Source organism: Taudactylus pleione, unplaced genomic scaffold, assembly GCF_031769625.1.
Source record: "Taudactylus pleione unplaced genomic scaffold, aTauple2 ptg000571l, whole genome shotgun sequence".
Taxonomy (NCBI): Eukaryota; Metazoa; Chordata; class Amphibia; order Anura; family Myobatrachidae; genus Taudactylus; species Taudactylus pleione.
The window spans coordinates 1,124,692-1,142,711 of NW_028284973.1; the positions used below are offsets into that span (position 1 = coordinate 1,124,692).

General features: G+C 47.6%; 1 protein-coding gene across 2 annotated transcripts in view; it reads right to left on the reverse strand.

The window, feature by feature from the left end:
* LOC148481624 (CTD small phosphatase-like protein) overlaps positions 1 to 17,981 on the reverse strand; it is an 83,292-nt gene extending 65,311 nt beyond the window's left edge. The window contains exon 1 of one of the 2 annotated variants that reach the window (XM_088453095.1): positions 17,633 to 17,981. In XM_088453095.1, coding sequence (XP_088309221.1) covers positions 17,633 to 17,708 — 76 coding nt within the window. In that variant the 5' untranslated portion in view covers positions 17,709 to 17,981. The remainder of the gene's footprint in view (positions 1 to 17,632) is intronic. The other variant, XM_088453094.1, reaches the window with a different exon arrangement.
* Between the last annotated feature and the right edge of the window lie 39 nt (positions 17,982 to 18,020).

Below are 18,020 nucleotides of genomic sequence, written 5' to 3' on the forward strand. Positions count from 1 at the left end.
CTGAGCATCTTGGTGACACCATGCTGCACTGCAGGTGGGGCAGATTTAAAATGTGCAGAGAGATTTAGATTTGGGAGGGAAGTGTCCAAACTGATATCTAAATTGTAGAGTAATAATAAAGCTGTGCAGTATTTGTGGGCTACATGTAAAAGCAGCCAGTATTTACCCCACATGCAAAAAAAAAAAAAAATTATGTATTTGCACCACTTGCATTGCAATATGGTTTGTCCAGGTACACAGTAAAGTGCTATCTCTATTCCCAACTCTGAATCAGGCCCCAAATACAATGTCATCACAAGTGCACTATTTCCATTGCAGGAATAAAATACTACCTACATTAAGACCAGTATTCAATTTGAGCTGAGCCGCGATACTTTTCGCCTTCCGGACTTTCCGCCTACGTCGCCTGTTTTGCAGGCGGAAAAGTATCGCGCGCGTGCCCGCTTTACCCCGTATTCAATTTGAAAGTACGTGAAAACGGGACCCGGCGAAACTTGAACAGGTGGAAAGTCATGTCAGAATTGGGGAAGTCAGCTTGACACCCCCCAAAAGATACTCTGACATGGGGGTTCCCTATGGTACCCCCCGATTTGGCTTGCTGAAGGTATTTGGTGTTTTTAAACAGGCTCAATAGCTGCTAAATAGCGTTTTTCTATACGTGGTGCAGAATAGTATTCAGGAGTATTTTTTCCAGAAGATAACTTATCCCAGCAAATTTTGGGGTACTTGAGAATGGGGGGTCAGCATATTTAAAAGTTGCTAAAGTGAAGTTGAAAAAAACATGAAAAATCCACCTGCCGCAAGCACCTGCAATAAAAATAAAAATAAAAATGGGGACCCCCCCCAGAGTCAAGTTCGCTAGTTTTTAACTTTGAAAAAGGAGACAAAAAAAAAAGTTGGGGTACAAAGTCATTTTTTGGGGTGTACTTAGGTGTTTTGTAACATTTTTTTTACGCAGTTTACCTTTGGGGGACTGTCTGAAGGCTGCAGGTGGGTTCCCACAACGTTGTACCCCAAATCTGCACTTTTTTCCGCCTGCCATTCATAGGCGTAACTTTACCGTCTATTGCATTGTATTTAATTTCCGCCTAGGCGAAAAGTCTTCCAAATTGATACGGAGTAAAACCTAAACAGGCGAAAATGACGTCATCGGCAAAAAAGTATCGCGGATCCGGACTTTTCGCCTCAAATTGAATACGGGCCTAAGTGCGCTACTAGCTCGAACAATGGACTGTAGATACAGTCTTTGTTAAACAAAGTTTCCCTTTCTGGGATTCTGAGTCTGATAAGCTCTTATAGCAATAGACAAAGGCAGCCTCAAGACAATACAACTTGGTAGATTTAATTTGCCATGAAGTTGTTCTACTTATTAGATCATAAGAGCACAGATAACCTAAATCTGCAAATAATATAACCAGGCTGTGTGGGGACTAATATTGAGGCTGTGGGTGGTGTATAGGCCTCCTTTCAAATTAATAACAAGGCTGTGTAGGCCTCCTATTGAAGATGTTATAATATACAGTATAACGCTTATCAATCTCACCATCGGTCCGTGATTCTACAGGTATCGTGTCTGTCTGCTGGAAAACGGTTCGGCAGTCAGCTACAGAGTGCAGATGCCCCATAAGAACGGCAGAAGTTACAGTATTAAGCAAGAGGCAAGCAATGATCCCACACAGCCTCTAGCAATTATTTCTTCAGCTTCACGGTGAAAGACTCCAAATATTTAAAGGGAACGTTTTGTTTTTGCAAGTCTAATGCCGGGTACACACTAGGTCAGGCCTGGCCAAACTGTTGCTCTCCAGCTGTTGTGAAACTACAAGTCCCAGCATGCCCGGCAAAAGTTTTGCTATTAGGGAATGCTAAAACTGTGGCAGAGCATGCTGGGATATGTAGTTTTACAACAGCTGGAGAGCCACAGGTTGCCAGGCCTGCACTAGATGATGTCTAGTGTGTATGACATCGGCGAGACCCGGCAGAGATGCCGGCATCAAACACTTACCGATGCCGGCTGTGACCATGCCGCATTCGGCAGCATGGCCCCCACTAACGATATCACCCATCACAAAGGACGTCACCAACGACGCACGGGAGCACGCATAGTCAGCGACATAGTGGGTACAGACTAGACGATGTGCCCGATATGTCGCTCCGATCGGCAGGATTGGACGACATATCGTCTAGTGTACGCCCAACTGAAGGGATACTAAGCGTTGGGATTTGGGATTTCAGGCAGGTATTCCAATCCACAGATTTACTAAAGCCCAAACCGACGGGAAACCACCCTTTAGAAAAGAATAGTGCCTCACCTTCCATGTATTTAACATTAGAAGTATATTTAATGAGCGATGGACTTTGAAAACCGATGAAAGATCACCAACAAACCTGCCCAAATAAATGAATGACGTATTTGTGGCAGGCGAGCTATCTGGCCAATCAGAAGGTGAGGACTATTATTATATATTGCAAAAGAATCAGAAACTGTTAAATTAATAAATCTGTTATGAGGGAAATACTATTATTAATATATTAGAGGAGAAAAGGTGGTTTAATTTTAGTGACAGCAATATTATTTGTTATATTAAAGGTGCAATATTAAATAATTAATTGGCGTCACCAGATATTGCGTCAGCCGTGCAGCACAGCAGATGTGATATCTCTGGAAGATATATGTGTGCACATCTACCTGTGTGTACGGGCGACCGACCCAAATGCTGGCCACAGGAACCAGTGACAATGACGTCACAACTGGTTCTTACGGCCAGACATATCGTTTAGCCGATTTATAAAAGTGTGTATGGACAGACACATCCTCACCAAAACGGTTGATCTGTCGACCAAGTGTGTACCTCACATAAGAGAATAGGAAAAGGTAGCAACCCCCCCCCCCCCCAACCACAAGTTTAAAACAAAGCAGAGTACCGAGCGTTTCCCTATTGACCACTCTGCTGCACGTCCATACTTTACGGGGGAAGTTGTCTCATTCAATAGTTCTATCAACTAAAACATTCCATAGGAAACAATGCCTGGAGAATACAATGTTTAGGTCTAGGCCACAATATGGTAATAAAGCTATTTATATGCCATGTGCTCTGGTATAAGGAAATCTTAAATATGGTCTCCTGGAAGTATTTTAATGAAAGTCTAACCTTATTATAAATATTTCCAAAAGTTTCAAGAACTAGACAAGTCAATTCCTTCCTTTCCTGTACAGGACACGGAGAGCCCACCTCTCGGGAGATAGCCAGAGGGCTTGTAGCTACAATGCTAGATTAGCTAGGGTCACAGCGACGGGCACATTGGAAAAATTGGAGGAGTGATGTCATTACTTCAATTCTGCAACCATCATATTAATGGTAGCACAAACATGTTAGACATCGCTGTACAGAGAGGTTCACTCATTCACAACTCTCCCTGCTCCAGCAGAGCTTACATTCTAATTTCCCTACCACAGGCAAAACACCCTGGGTGGAGCTAAATGCACGTCAATTGTTACTGCTCCCGCCTTGCGCTGCGCGGAACTAAGGGGTCTAGTTACTAAGCAGTGTTAGGAGACAGAGTGAAAAGTGATAAGGTGCCAGCCAACCAGCTCCTAACTGCCATCTCACAAGTCTGTTTGAAAAATGACAGTTAGGAGCTGATTGGCTGGCACCTTATCACTTTTCACTCTGTCTCCTAACACTGCTTAGTAAATAGGCCCCTAAGTGCGTACATTCACATGTAACAACTGGGTGTATGCATAAACGGGGGCGTTTCGGTTCAGCACGCTGTTGATGGCGTTGGGCGGGAGCTCCCAGAGCTATTCAATTCAGCGTGCTTTTAGGGCAACTAAAGGATTTCTTCTTGCACCCCCTGGGGGTGCGAGGAGCAATCCAACTAAAGTGCCAGGCGCGAGGCACTAACAGCCTCGCGGCCGGCACTTTAGTCAGAAAATACCGGCAGTCTCCAACTTAAGCGATTACAGTCAGATTAGAATTGAATAGCGCTGGGTCCATCATCCCTGCACTTTTAACATCCCGGTCAATTGAAACGCCCCCTCTGTGACCAGACTGTCCATAATCCTATGCTTGGATTTATAGCCATCATTATCATGGGTACACCAGCCCTATACTATGTGCATAAGATCTGTCTGGAAACAGACGTACTGTATTCAGATTGCTGCATAGCCTGCAAACCTGGCAATACCCTCTCACTAAACCTAAGCCTACTACCCAAATACCACCCAGTTACCCCCAGTCAGCCGGAGACACGACTAGGTTGCATACGTCCAGTAAAGCCGATTTAGCTAGAAGATCATTAAACAACCACTGTGCTATTGGGTCATCTGAGGAAACCAGAGCCCTGAAAGCAATCTCAATTGCACCAAGAAAGTACATACAAACTCTAAGCAAATGTCGCGCGGGCTGGATTCAAACACACAGTGCTGACAGGCAGCAAAACTAACCACCGTGCATGTACCTGCATTACAAACTCTAGCCCGTGTCTTCTATGTCAGTATGTTGCACAACTTACAAAAATACATTTAAAAGCTGATGCATGAACTGGGCCAGCAAGGTAATGGGCAATGAAGGTTTATATTTAATTTATCTCACACATCAAGCTAGTTAAACATTGAGCTGCAATCTAGGTATAGCAGTAATTGGGCACGGCCTGTGTATATAACCTATATCACAGGCGTAATGCACAATGCTCTGAGGAATGACAGCGAGAACTGAAGGACACACAGTAAAATAACCACCTATATGAAGTGCCGGATAATAGCACAATTCTGTAGACAAACAGTCGGCGACTCCTGGGCAAAACACGCAGCTACAGAGATGTCATCATACACCTATTGTTTGTGTGCCGTATACCTGCAGCGATTCACGTGCTGAGCACTTTCCTCAATTATTATACTCTCTCTTAAATTATGCATCTTAGACCGCATATAAGCTGGGTACACACTGACAGATATATTGGCCAATCAATTGATCGGCCAATATATCGGCTGCTCCTGGGCCAGTGTGTACACGCGATATGTCTGAACGATGTCGTTCACAAAACATATCGCATTGGTTGTGCTGCACAGCCGATGGACAGATATATATCTGCAGACCGCCCGTACACGTGCAGCGGCAGCCACAACTATAATCAAAGTTCAAAACCCCTCTCCTATCAATATAACACCTCCCCATACCTGTCCCCCCGTCATGTACACCCTCCCCATACCTGTCCCCCCGTCATGTACACCCTCCCCATACCTGTCCCCCGTCATGTACACCCTCCCCATAGTTGTTCCCCCTCCCCCTCGTCATGAACACCCTCCCCGTAAATGTCCCCATGTACACCCTCCCCGTACCTGTCCCCCCGTCATGTACACCCTCCCCATAGCTGTTTCCCCCCCCTCGTCATGTACACCCTCCCCGTACCTGTCCCCCCCATCATGTACACCCTCCCCGTACCTGTCCCCCCCGTCATGTACACCCTCCCCATAGCTGTTCCCCCCCCCCCCATCATGTACACCCTCCCGGTCCCTGGCCCCCATCATGTACACCCTCCCCGTACCTGTCCCCCCCGTCATGTACACCCTCCCCATAGCTGTTCCCCCCCCCCATCATGTACACCCTCCCGGTCCCTGGCCCCCATCATGTACACCCTCCCCGTACCTGTCCCCCCCGTCATGTACACCCTCCCCATAGCTGTTCCCCCCCCCCCATCATGTACACCCTCCCGGTCCCTGGCCCCCATCATGTACACCCTCCCCGTACCTGTCCCCCCCGTCATGTACACCCTCCCCATAGCTGTTCCCCCCCCATCATGTACACCCTCCCGGTCCCTGGCCCCCATCATGTACACCCTCCCCATACCTGTCCCCCCCGTCATGTACACCCTCCCCATAGCTGTTCCCCCCCCCCCCATCATGTACACCCTCCCCATAGCTGTTCCCCCCCCCCCCCATCATGTACACCCTCCCGGTCCCTGGCCCCCATCATGTACACCCTCCCCGTACCTGTCCCCCCCATCATGTACACCCTCCCCATAGCTGTTCCCCCCCCCCCCCCATCATGTACACCCTCCCGGTCCCTGGCCCCCATCATGTACACCCTCCCCGTACCTGTCCCCCCCGTCATGTACACCCTCCCCATAGCTGTTCCCCCCCCCCCCCCATCATGTACACCCTCCCGGTCCCTGGCCCCCATCATGTACACCCTCCCCGTACCTGTCCCCCGTCATGTACACCCTCCCCATAGCTGTTCCCCCCCCCCCCCTCGTCATGTACACCCTCCCCGTACCTGTCCCCCCGTCATGTACACCCTCCCCGTACCTGTCCCCCCCGTCATGTACACCCTCCCCATCATGTACACCCTCCCCGTACCTATCCCCCCATCATGTACACCCTCCCTATAACTGTCCCCATCATGTACACCTCTCATACCAGTCCAGCAAAATTATTTGTTGGACAAATTATGCTAGCTAAACCCATCCAAGTGCATGATTATTAATTTGGAGGGATGTACCAGAGGTTCTTCACGGTGTCTTGACATTTTAACCTTAAAATAAAGATTTTTTTTTTTCTACCTTTACACCTGCACACAAAAAAAAGCTAATTTCCTTTGAAAAAGCAAGGAGTTTGGAATTGGATGGCAAATGAAATTTGGGGTACAATTTCGCAGTGAGAACAGCTCGCAGCACATATCTGGAATAATCCCTTTACGTAACATACTTTAAATTGGAAAATTGGTTCAAACGATATTATATAGATCTGCTTAAACAGGATAGAAGTAGCGAATAAGAACGCCAACTCATAAAACACATCTACAATAAAGGTCTACAATTCATCCACAATAGAAAGAGCTACAATAAATGAGATTTCCACACCACTACAGCACAGACAGTTTTCATGTACCATGTTACACCACAGAGACCTAAATAAGGTATTGGAATATGGCAGCGCATGCTGGAACCTGTAGTTCACCCATAGCCAGAGAATGACAGCTTGTCCAACTCGATTATAGGCGATACAGACATATCATATCAAAGCAAGCAGATGCGACAGCCGGCCACGCAATATTGCCTCATTAAAGCATGTGCATTAGCCCACCCCTCTGCTCTGCTAGCAACTAATAATTAAGCACGGCCCGTGAACCACACAGCACACGCTTTAATGTCTGTAACATCTGTATTTTACAGACGAGCACCGGAAGGATTGCCTCTGAGGAACGTGATCACTTACAGATTATTATAACAAGCTTCTAGGAACTGTCTGATCGCTGTAGAACGGTACAGAGACAACTGAACAGAACCCAGATGTCCAACCCTCGGCGTAACCAGCCCCCAGCCTGTACATCTTAGCTGCAGCCACGAGATTGGATCACTAAATACGTACTTCCCGCAGATTCAAATCAACTCTGCATGTACAGGGTCATATTTTACACTGAACTGCTGAATTGTGAAGTAATTGGAGTGATCTAATACAAATCAAGCCAACGGCAATAAATAAAACTGGACCAATTATCCGTAAATGATTTGGCAAAATGATGTGGCAGACTGGCAAAATACAGTGTATTAGAATACAGCCAGCAATCAGTGTGCACAGGAGAAATGGTGACACGATATATATGATTATTGCACGGTGGTAGAGTGCGCAGGAATAAGATTTTCAGATTTTTGGGCTACAAGTATGTGCCAACCACAGGATTTAGAAATTGAATATCGCACCACAATCTTAGAGACGGGAGATCGGGCGCGATAAAACACTTATGGAGTGGAGCAGCAGCGGCTCCTGCCCTCTTTCCTTAGGGGGGCTGCCGCTGCTGGCCTGGATCCTGGCGCTTGCTCAATGAATCTAGCAGGCATCGGGACCTGCACATGCGCGGCGGTGATGCCACGCATGCCTAACACCAGCTTCTTGGGGCTGCCCCGAGAAGTCAAGTAGGGCTGCCCGAAAAGGCAGAGCAGCCGCTCTCTGCTTATGGCAGCCCGGACTGGCAGTCCCAGTGGGAGGAGATACCTCCCCCTGGCTGCCTCTCTACAGCGTGACTGGCAGGTGGCACTTCCAATAGGAAGCCACCTCCAGTCACAGTGAAGTCACGGACTGCACCTTACACAGTACATAAACAATTGAGCAGAACAAGAGAACAGTGACTTCCAGTACAGGACAAGTACATGGTATATAGCATTGCTGTAACAGCGGTCATAACACTCAAATAAGTAGTACGGTGGCAGAAGTCAGGGCTTGTGTGCCAAATGTAATAGGGAAGGAAAAGCACATGGGGAAGAGGGCCCTGCTCGTGAGAGCTTACATTCTAAAGGGTAGGGATAATCCTGAACCGCCCCAGGCTTGGCGCTTAGTAAAGAAGGTGGGCGGGGTCAGACGATGGCAACATATAACCTAAAGCTACGTACACATGGTGAGATTTAAGCCAAGATAAGATCTCGTTAACAATTGCCCTTGAACTCCTGAACAAACGATATTGTGCAGAAATATGGTGCGATTGTACAAACGATCAAACGATATAGATGGGTCGTTAACGATATATCGTTTGACAGCAAGCAACCACACGATGCATCTTCTGTCTACCCTTCGGCTGGCACAAAATGGTGAAGGGGAGTGGCCAGGAACAGCGGCAACAAATCATTTGTCATCCATGAAATCGTTCAACGTGTGTATACACGGGACGATGGGTGCCAAATTGTGAAAGATTGTTCGTGATCTTTCTGCATGTTTAAGAGATCATAGAACACGAACAACGACCAGTGGGAACGCGCATCGGCATCGCCACTTTTTAAACGATTTGCCGTTCCACTCCTTATAAATCATTAAAAAAATTGGACCGCGTGTACGCACCTTAACACGCAACTGTTTCAGATTAGGGGCCTGATTCAGAGCCGCTCGTAAGCGGCCGCTCATTCGCTCCGAGCGATGTTTGCCCAACTGCGCATGCGTACGGATTTTAATACGCATGCGCGAACCAGTCAGTGCGGCCGAAAATCGTTTGTTCGCTAAATAGCGAATGCCTGCTATTTTGAGTGACAGAATGAGGCGTATGTGGGTGGTAACAGGGGAAGGTGCTTGAAAACGGGGAGTGGAGATCCGAACGCAGGCGTGCTTAAAGGTCAAAACGGGCGTTTTAAGGGTGTGCATAATTAATACAGCAGCGTCATTGACCACGTCACTGGGTTAATTTATAGCCAGAACTGCTCACAAAATTGTGGTAGCAAAAACCAACCACAAGAATAGCGAGCAGTTCATACACCGGTCAATGTACTCGATTAATCTAATAAATAGCGGACATGACGTATGGTGCGAGCGGCCAGGGGGCGTATGTTTTCAAAAAACGACCGCAAGTTTTGTTCGCTCGTTCAGACCTAGAGGCGTGAACAGACCGCAAAGAGCGAATGGTTCATTTGAATAGCCACCCCTATTTTCTGAACGAGCGAGCGCAAATAGCGTCCGGCTCTGAATCAGGCCCTAGGTCATTTACCTGTATAGTTGTAAATGACAGACCCAGCTTCTCAGCAGTCAGAGATTGGGCACCTTAGTTATAAAAGTCATCTTTTCACAAACAATCCTGTCATTCAGCTATTAGCACAACACTGGACCAGGCAAATCTAATAAAGTTTATATTGTAAGTAGGTGAAGAAAATTATCATCTACCCAATCACAAAGCGACAACTGTGACAAGCACACTGCAATCAAACTTTTCAAACTTATACCTCTTTTACACCAGAGCTAAAACCCGGGATATTGCAGGGTTAACCCGGGTAGCTCCTTGGTGTAAAAGAGGAAAGGGTTGGATTGCCAGATCGAGTGACCCGACAATCCGACCCAGGTAACTTGCAGGGTTTAACACAGGAATAACCCGTGAAACCCTGCAGTGTAAACGGCGCGATCCGGGTCACGGTGACCTAGATTGTGACTGGCCTGCTTCAGTGGTGCTTGGAGATGGCGTCATCTCCAAGCATCCACTTCAACGCAGGAAAAGCCGGATCTCTGCAGACCCGGCTCTGGTGTGAACGGCACCAACTCAGGAATATCCTGGGTCGTGCCGGGGAAATTCCGGCTCTGATCCCGATTGGAACCCTGTTCCAACCTCCAGGTCACACGCGGAATTTCGGTATAAAAGTGGTATTACACAACATTTTCGAACTATTCCCTTAATTAACCCTTAGCGTTAATTGCAATTCTGGCAATAAATCCATTCAATTGATGTATACACAATGCATTTTGAACATTTACTAAGCATTAAGGGGGGGGGGGGGAGGGGGGAGAATCAGTAAACAATACTGATCACATGAATTAGAATATACAAATGACAGACCAGAAAAGACATTTGCAGTACATATAGCAAGGTCACATTTCACACACTTATTGTCAGCTCCAGTATACAAGATGCTGCCATGGCCTGTGTATTCAAAGTGGCAATAATTTAATAGGCAATACCAACCTGGTGCCTTTTAAACAATTGCCATTTTTAAAATAAGGGCATACTTGTCGGAATAACGCCTTTGTGTTTGCATCTCGCAGAATATTAAATAAGGCTCCTTATCAGACTAAAATCGTTCTGACTGGATTACAGATCGATAGGTATATTTACATTTCATCATATTGGATAGATTGTCATCCATGGTTTAATCCTTAAGGTGCGTACACACTAGACTATATTTTGCACGATTTGCCAGATTTCGACGCATTGGAACGACAAATTGTGTAAAATATGTCCATATAGTGATGCTGGCCACACACATAGCGATATTTTACCCGATCTGACAGATTCAGACACATTGGAACGTCAACTCGTGTAAAATATGGGCAAATCCCGAGTAAATCGTGAACCCCCACTCACGATCACGTTGCGATGCGCGTCCCCGCTGGTCGCACATTGCATAGGCAGATCTGACAATCTAGGACCCGATGCACTGTGACAGTCTGGATGCAGGAGAGATCGTAAGAAGATTGGACACCAGGTCATGTGCAGATCGTGTGGAGATCGCGTGCAGAGCTGCCGGGGAGAGTTTCCAGGGAGATCGTACACATCGGCTGATTGCGAGCACATCGCTATGTCTGTGGCCAGTTTGAGAGTCCACTCACGATCACGCGATGCGCGTCCCCGCGGGTCATACATCTCATCTTCAGATCTTGCCTACAGCAGGCAAGATCTGCCGATCTCGTTAACAAGATTCAGGTCATTGGTCAGATAGTTTGTCAGATTGCACAGTTTATGCAAGATATAATTTGCCTGGGAGTGCAGGGCAGTTGCCGGGGGGAGTTCAAGGGAAATCGCTGACAACACGTCTTTTGTGAGTCTAGTCTGTAGGCACCTTTAAACATCAGCACAAAAAAAATTAAATGAAAACATAACAACCCACCCCCCCCTTCTACACCACCGAGTCAGCCGGCAGTATTTCATACCCGACCCCGTATACTACTACACAAAGGTGAAGATAAAGCCAGCTAGCTGGATATCTGGAAATGGCAGTCGATGTGCACAAATGAAAAACAAAACACACAATGCAAGTTATCACTGCTGCCAATATACGAATAAAACAAGAAGTCACCGTTTATGTACAATCAGAGCTACGTTTAACGACATAAGCAGAGCCCAAGCCTCCACGTACTGTGCGCTCTGCAGGAGGCAGCGCCAGCCTATGCTCACTTACTAAAGAGCAGAGAGCTGTTTCTTTCAACCACCAGACAGATATTGATCTTCCGGATCCTTTTCTGTGGGAGGACAGGTGAGGATTCCCTCCTGTATACGCTGCCTGAAATAAACCTGTAAATCATGGGAACAGCAGTGGGAAGCCCTAACAAGTGACCCGCTTCAAACAGCATGATTTTATTATTCACATTCTGCTCCGGCCTACAAATCATTCAGACCTGACAACAGAACGGCACAGTAGACACAAGCAACCATAACACAACCCTGCAGGATAGGAGGCTGCATGCAACAACACCTAGCCACATCTCGCAGGCAGATCAAATGGTTTTATAAGAGCAGTCAGTGTGCATCAATTTTACAGCAGGTCTGTGTGAACATTCCTAATTATTGCTAAATATTCAAGCACGCAGCACTAGCAGCAGTGTGTATGTGTGTGTGTGTGTGTGTGTGTGTGTGTGTGTGTGTGTGTGTGTGTGTGTGTGTGTGTGTGTGTGTATGAGTGTATGAGAGGGGGTGGTCTATCAGATCCAGTAATATTAGCCAGGTCACAATGATCACATGAATTGCTATGAAAGGTATCTACGCTGTTACTTGGCAACCTACAATAAAGCAGGGAGATATAGGGGGGTCTGATATAACCCCTACTGAATCCCCCCCACCTCAATCTGTTGCTTCTATGGCGACCACAGGGTGGTTAGGGACACATTTACATGCTGATGACCGGAGCCCCCAAAGCTTTGCCCAGCTGTGCCCAACATCACCCCTTTGTACAATCTGATTCAGGCACATGCAGCCATACGCTAGGTCTGTAACACAAAATGAATTGGCTGTAGCTGATCACGGCCACCCACGGGTCACCCTCTGGGGCCGATTCTGATTCGCACGTAAAGTGGCTGTAGTTGTGGGCAGCCGCGGAAGCCTGTATTACTACTATAGGCTAATGTCAGTATCCGTTCAACTAATGCGAGGGATCGTGCAAGAGGAAACCTGTGCCGCCCATTGATTGGACGCGAACCGCTGCAACCGTCATCAATATCTGCACTTGCACCCGCCCCATGCTAGCTGCAAGAGATCCGTTAGAACTTCCCTGTATGCCCGACTCAGAATCACACAGAGCTTTTGATACACACTCATGATATTCACACACGTCAAGGTGGTATTGTGCTATTGCTTTGCCACAGTCTAGTTGGGATGAAGTTGGCATCCCGGTTGTCGGGATGCCGTGCGCTCAGAATGCCTGAATCCCGTCACCAGCATCCCGGCGGTAAGTATTGGGGTTAGGGGGAGGGTTAGACAATAAGCGGCCCCCCAGCTGTCCTGCCAATACCTAGAAGAACTGTTAGGGTGTACAGTCTTCTTCAGCGGTCAATGGATACAGCTGGTGAGATTATCTATGGATAGTGTAGGATAGAGACAGTCTACACTTGGGGGGGGGAACCTCTTTCCCACCCGTAATATAAAGAAATGGTGTTTGGTCTGCAGAGTCTTGTTTACATACTTTGTGTTCACTCTAGCACCCTGCACCTGTCACAACCCATGCTGTTCCTCTATCCTGCCTGGGGTGTCGCTCTCTGCTCTGATGCTTCTAGCACACTCTGGTCTGTATTTCAGCAGCTTGTTACATCAGCTGAGTGTGCCAGAAGCACCAGAGCAGAGACACCTCAGGCAGGAAAGAGGAACTGCATGGTTTGTGACAGTTGCGGGGTGCTAGAATGAACAAGACATACTCTAATGTATACAGACTGATGTCAAGGTTACTGCCATGCCTACGACCATTTCTCGTCAGCTACAGACCACCCAGAGCATCACTACAGTCACATCAGAGAGCTCGAGTTACGATTTATGGCCATTCAACTAATCCCAAAATCCTGGAATTCGGCAGCAGTCTTGCTATTGGCTATATATGTAACAGTTCAAGACAAGCGTCCTAGCCCTGGAATTAGCCTAATTAACATTACACAGCAGGTTACCAGGCTTTTGAAAACAAAAATTTGGAGTCGTCATTCTCAAAAACAGAATGATTCAATCGAGATCATGCCAGAAAATACGTACGAGTTCTATAGAACTAGCTATGCATGCTGAAACTGTTAAGCTGGGTACACATTGGACAATATATTGGACGATTTGCCAATTTCCGACGAATCGGAACGACAAATCGTCCACAACATCCAATGTGTAGGCACTACTGCGCGCTCCCGCACGCCGCTCATCGCCTCTTCAGATCCGCATGCAGTGTTGGCCAATCTGAAGATCTGAGGACGACACCATGCTTGTGGATGCGGCTGGGGAACGGTATATTAGATGGTTGTACACCAGATCGTGCATGTGTACGAACCGCCCGATATATCGTTCCATTGCATCTGCCTGTCACTGGGCACTGTACCCGGCTTTAGGTCCCCCGACTGCTGGGAATTCATAAGCCTTCACCAGACTAAAAGCTGGGAAAATGTCATTTGCTGGTTAAACTCCAAACCTGAACGTCAAACTGTTGGATTCCTTTACACATGTGTTAAAAACTTGTAAGGGAATTTGGCGGCCAATTATGCATGTGCTATTTGTGGGACCAAAATCAAAATGTTCTTTGGCATCGATTTTCTACATTCCTGAGACGTTAGGAAACAGTCAAAATTAAACTTCAGGCACGAATGTTCACACTTACACAAACACTTTAATTACTAATCCGCCTAGACTCATTTATAGCATCTAAATTCCATCAGTTCAAAGGTCAAGCATCATTTGTAGGCATGCAAAGATGGAGTTACCCATAGACAAAGAGAAGTACACAAATGTTTGCTAAATATTTTACCTTTCAACTTGCATTAAAACTAAATTCATTACAACAACTATAGGCATCTCAGGCTACGGTGCAATTTTATTTTCTATATATTGTAGAGGGACACACATTGCAGTTATCACATTACTGTACCCAACTCATGGACAAACAGGGAATAATACCTCAATGCACATTTGGAAAACTGGTGCACTGGTTATCTAAGCGGATAATATCAAGCACCTTTTCCAAACCTGTTTGGAAAACATCATCAACTAAACAGACTTTATGGCATTAAATCAGTTAGGGGCAATGCCCACAATTTAGTGCGCTCCTATGCCGCACATAAGGGAGACCTTAAATCGTGTATTCTAGTACGTACCCTTATGGGCTGCAAACGAAAGTGCACAATTTGGGAGCGAATTCGGGTGCCGTGGCCAGCGATCCAACGGCACATCGAAGACGTGGCCCGTCCCCTCATTGAAACTGTTCCATTACCTGCGCATTGGATTACATAAATGCCCCCCACTAAAGTTGTATTTTCATACTCCAATTCAGTATTGCTGGTTCTGCTTAGGAATGCTGTACAGGGCCCGAAAATAAGCGAATGCTAAGAAGTGTCACTAGGACGTAGCCTGCATCTCCCCATTTACCTTTAACAAGCCCGGTTATTAACCTCCCAAATGCTACACTCAAGCGTCCAGAGCTCCAGTTCCAGCAGCATCGTTAAAAGCCTGGACAGTTATGGTGACGAATCACCACAATTAAACTCCTGTACCTGGTACATAAGGAAAGTGGTTTATGAAGCATCAACGCTGCAATGGGAGCTTCCATTTGCAGTATAAAAAATAAATGAAACCTCATTACAAAAGATGGAAAACCACAGGAAACGCAGGACAGGGCCATTTCCTTCACAAGCCAGCAGTTAGCATTCCCGCCTCGCAGCACTCGGGTCATGAGTTCTATTGCCGACCAAAGACTATCTGTGTGGAATATGTATGTTCTCCTCGTGTTTCCTAACACACTCCAAAGGCATACTGGTAATTTACTGGTAAGATAATTAGCTGACTAAAATGGACCATAGTGTTTGTGCGGAATTTAGGCTGGGGGATATATTTACTATAGGTCGATTTTAATAGATTTAAAATCGATGTTGTGTTTCTGGGGCTACATCACACATTTACTAACAGTCAACTTTTGAATTAGTTTAAGTATTAGTAAATGTGTGATTTAGCCCCAGAAACAAAACATCGATGTTGATCGATTTCAAATCGATTAAAATAGACCTTTAATAAATATAGCTCTGGGTGTCTTACTCTGCTCCTTGGCACAAGATGGCGACCTCCTATCCTGGGTGTCGTGCACTTCTCTTGATGACAAAATAATACCCCCTACACTGGGTGCTGTACTCTTATTCTGAGCGCAGGATACCACCACCATACCCAGGACGTCTCTCCCTTCTCGTGGGCACAAGATACCACCCCGCCCCTGGGTGTCACTCTCTTCCACTGGGTACAAAACAGCCCATTCTTGGGTACCTCACTCTTCCCCTGGGTGTCTCACTATTCCTTTTAGTACAAGTGCACTAACACCATCCACAGGTGCCTCAGCCTGCTAATTGGCACAGGATACCATCCCACCCACATGATTTCTCACCCTTCCCCTGGGCACAGGATACTACCCTAAGCCAGTGTGTCTCACCCTTCTCCTAGCACCCTACAGGTCACATAATATAGCCCCAAGGCATCTCAACCTTCACCTGTGCACAGAATACTACTCTCTCCACCGTGTCTCACCCTTCTCCTAGCACAGGATGCCACCATCACCCCATGGTGTCTCACCCTTCTACTAGTTATAGAATACTACCCCCTGGAGTTTAACTCTGCTCCTGGGCACAGAATAGTACCCCTGGGTGTTTAACCCTCCTCTTGGTCAAAGTATACAACACCCACCCCAGAGTGTCTAACCAGGTGTTGTATAACAAAATCAACGTCCAGAATGTCAACATGGTTAAAACGTTGACATTTAACATGTCAACATACAGCTTGTTGCTGATTTTAGCCTTACCCTAACAGTAAGCAAAAAACTGCATGTCAAGATTTTCATCATGTCAACACTTTTGAATGTCAACATATTGCTTGTCAACCTAATGTGTCACCATTCTGCCTGGACCCCGTCTAACCCTCATCTTAGGCACATAATATTATCCTCACCCCTGTATGTCTTATCCTTCTCCTGGGCACAGAATACTAGCCCTGGGTGTATAACCCTTTTCCAGGGCACAGAAAACTATCCCCGGGTTTATCACACTTCTCCTGGCCACAGGATGCCACCCTGACCTTGAGGTCTCTCACCCAACTCCTGGGCACAGACTAATACCCTGGGTGTCACAATCTCATCCACCCCCTGTGTTTCACCCTCCTCCTGGGCACACCTAGTCATCTCATCCTCCTCCTGGGTACAGGATGCTTCTCTTACCCACTTAGCCTCACCCTCCTCCTGGCCACAGAGCGTCACCCTCACCCAACTCCTCTGCATAGAGTACCACCCTAACCACCAGGGTGTCTCACCCTTCTCTTTGGCAGAGCATACCAATGCCACCCCCAGATGTCCTAGGTACAGGATGCCACTCTCATGCACTGTGAGTCTCATCCTCCTCCTGGGCACAGAATACTACCCTGGGTGTCTGACCCTCACCACCCCCCACCCCCACTGGCCAGAGTACCACCTTCATCCTATTCCTGGCCACAGAGTACCACCCTAAACTCCAGGGTATCTCACCCTCCTCCTGGGCACAGAATACTACCCTGGGTGTCTGACCCTCCTCCTGGGAACAGGATCCCATTCCCCCCGACCACCCCCAACCCCCGTGTATCTCACCCTCCTCCTGGCCAGAGTACCACCTTCATCCTATTCCGGGCCACAGAGTACCACCCTAAACCCCAGGGTATCTCAACCTCCGCCTGGCCACAAAATACAACACCTAGGTATCTCACCCTCCTCCTTGGTACAGAATGCAACACCCGGGTGTCTCTCCCTCCTCCTGGGCACAGAGAATAACACCCTCACCCCCGGGTGTCTTAACCTACTTCTGGACACAGAGTACCACCCTCATCCCCGGGTAATTCACCCTCCTCCTTTGCACAAAATACCACCCTCACTCCCCGGGTGTCTCACCCTCCTCCTGGTCACAGAGTACCACCCTCAACCCCGGGTGTCTCACCCTTCTCCTGGGCACAGGATAGGATCCCCTCCTCCTTCGGGTTGGTGAGCTGGGTGATGATGGACGTGTTGTCCATGGACTCGGCCGAGGTCTCCCGTGAGATTTCCGGGGCTCCGCGATGCTGTTACCCGGCCGCTAGCTCCCGGCTCGGCTCGCTCAGGCTCCCCCGGGTGTCCAAGGCCGGGTCGGCTCCCTGGCTCGGCTTTCTCCTCCTCAGCATGAAGTCCCTGCGGGGTCCGGTGCGGGGCGGGCGGCTCGATGTCCCGGGGTTATGGAGTCCGCAGCGAGTCCCGGTTCTCCCTCAGGAGGGGGCGGGGTGACAGCTGGCCACACCCCCTCTCTCCCCCTGACCGTACTGGCTGCCACAGTGCATCTACCGCCTGACGTC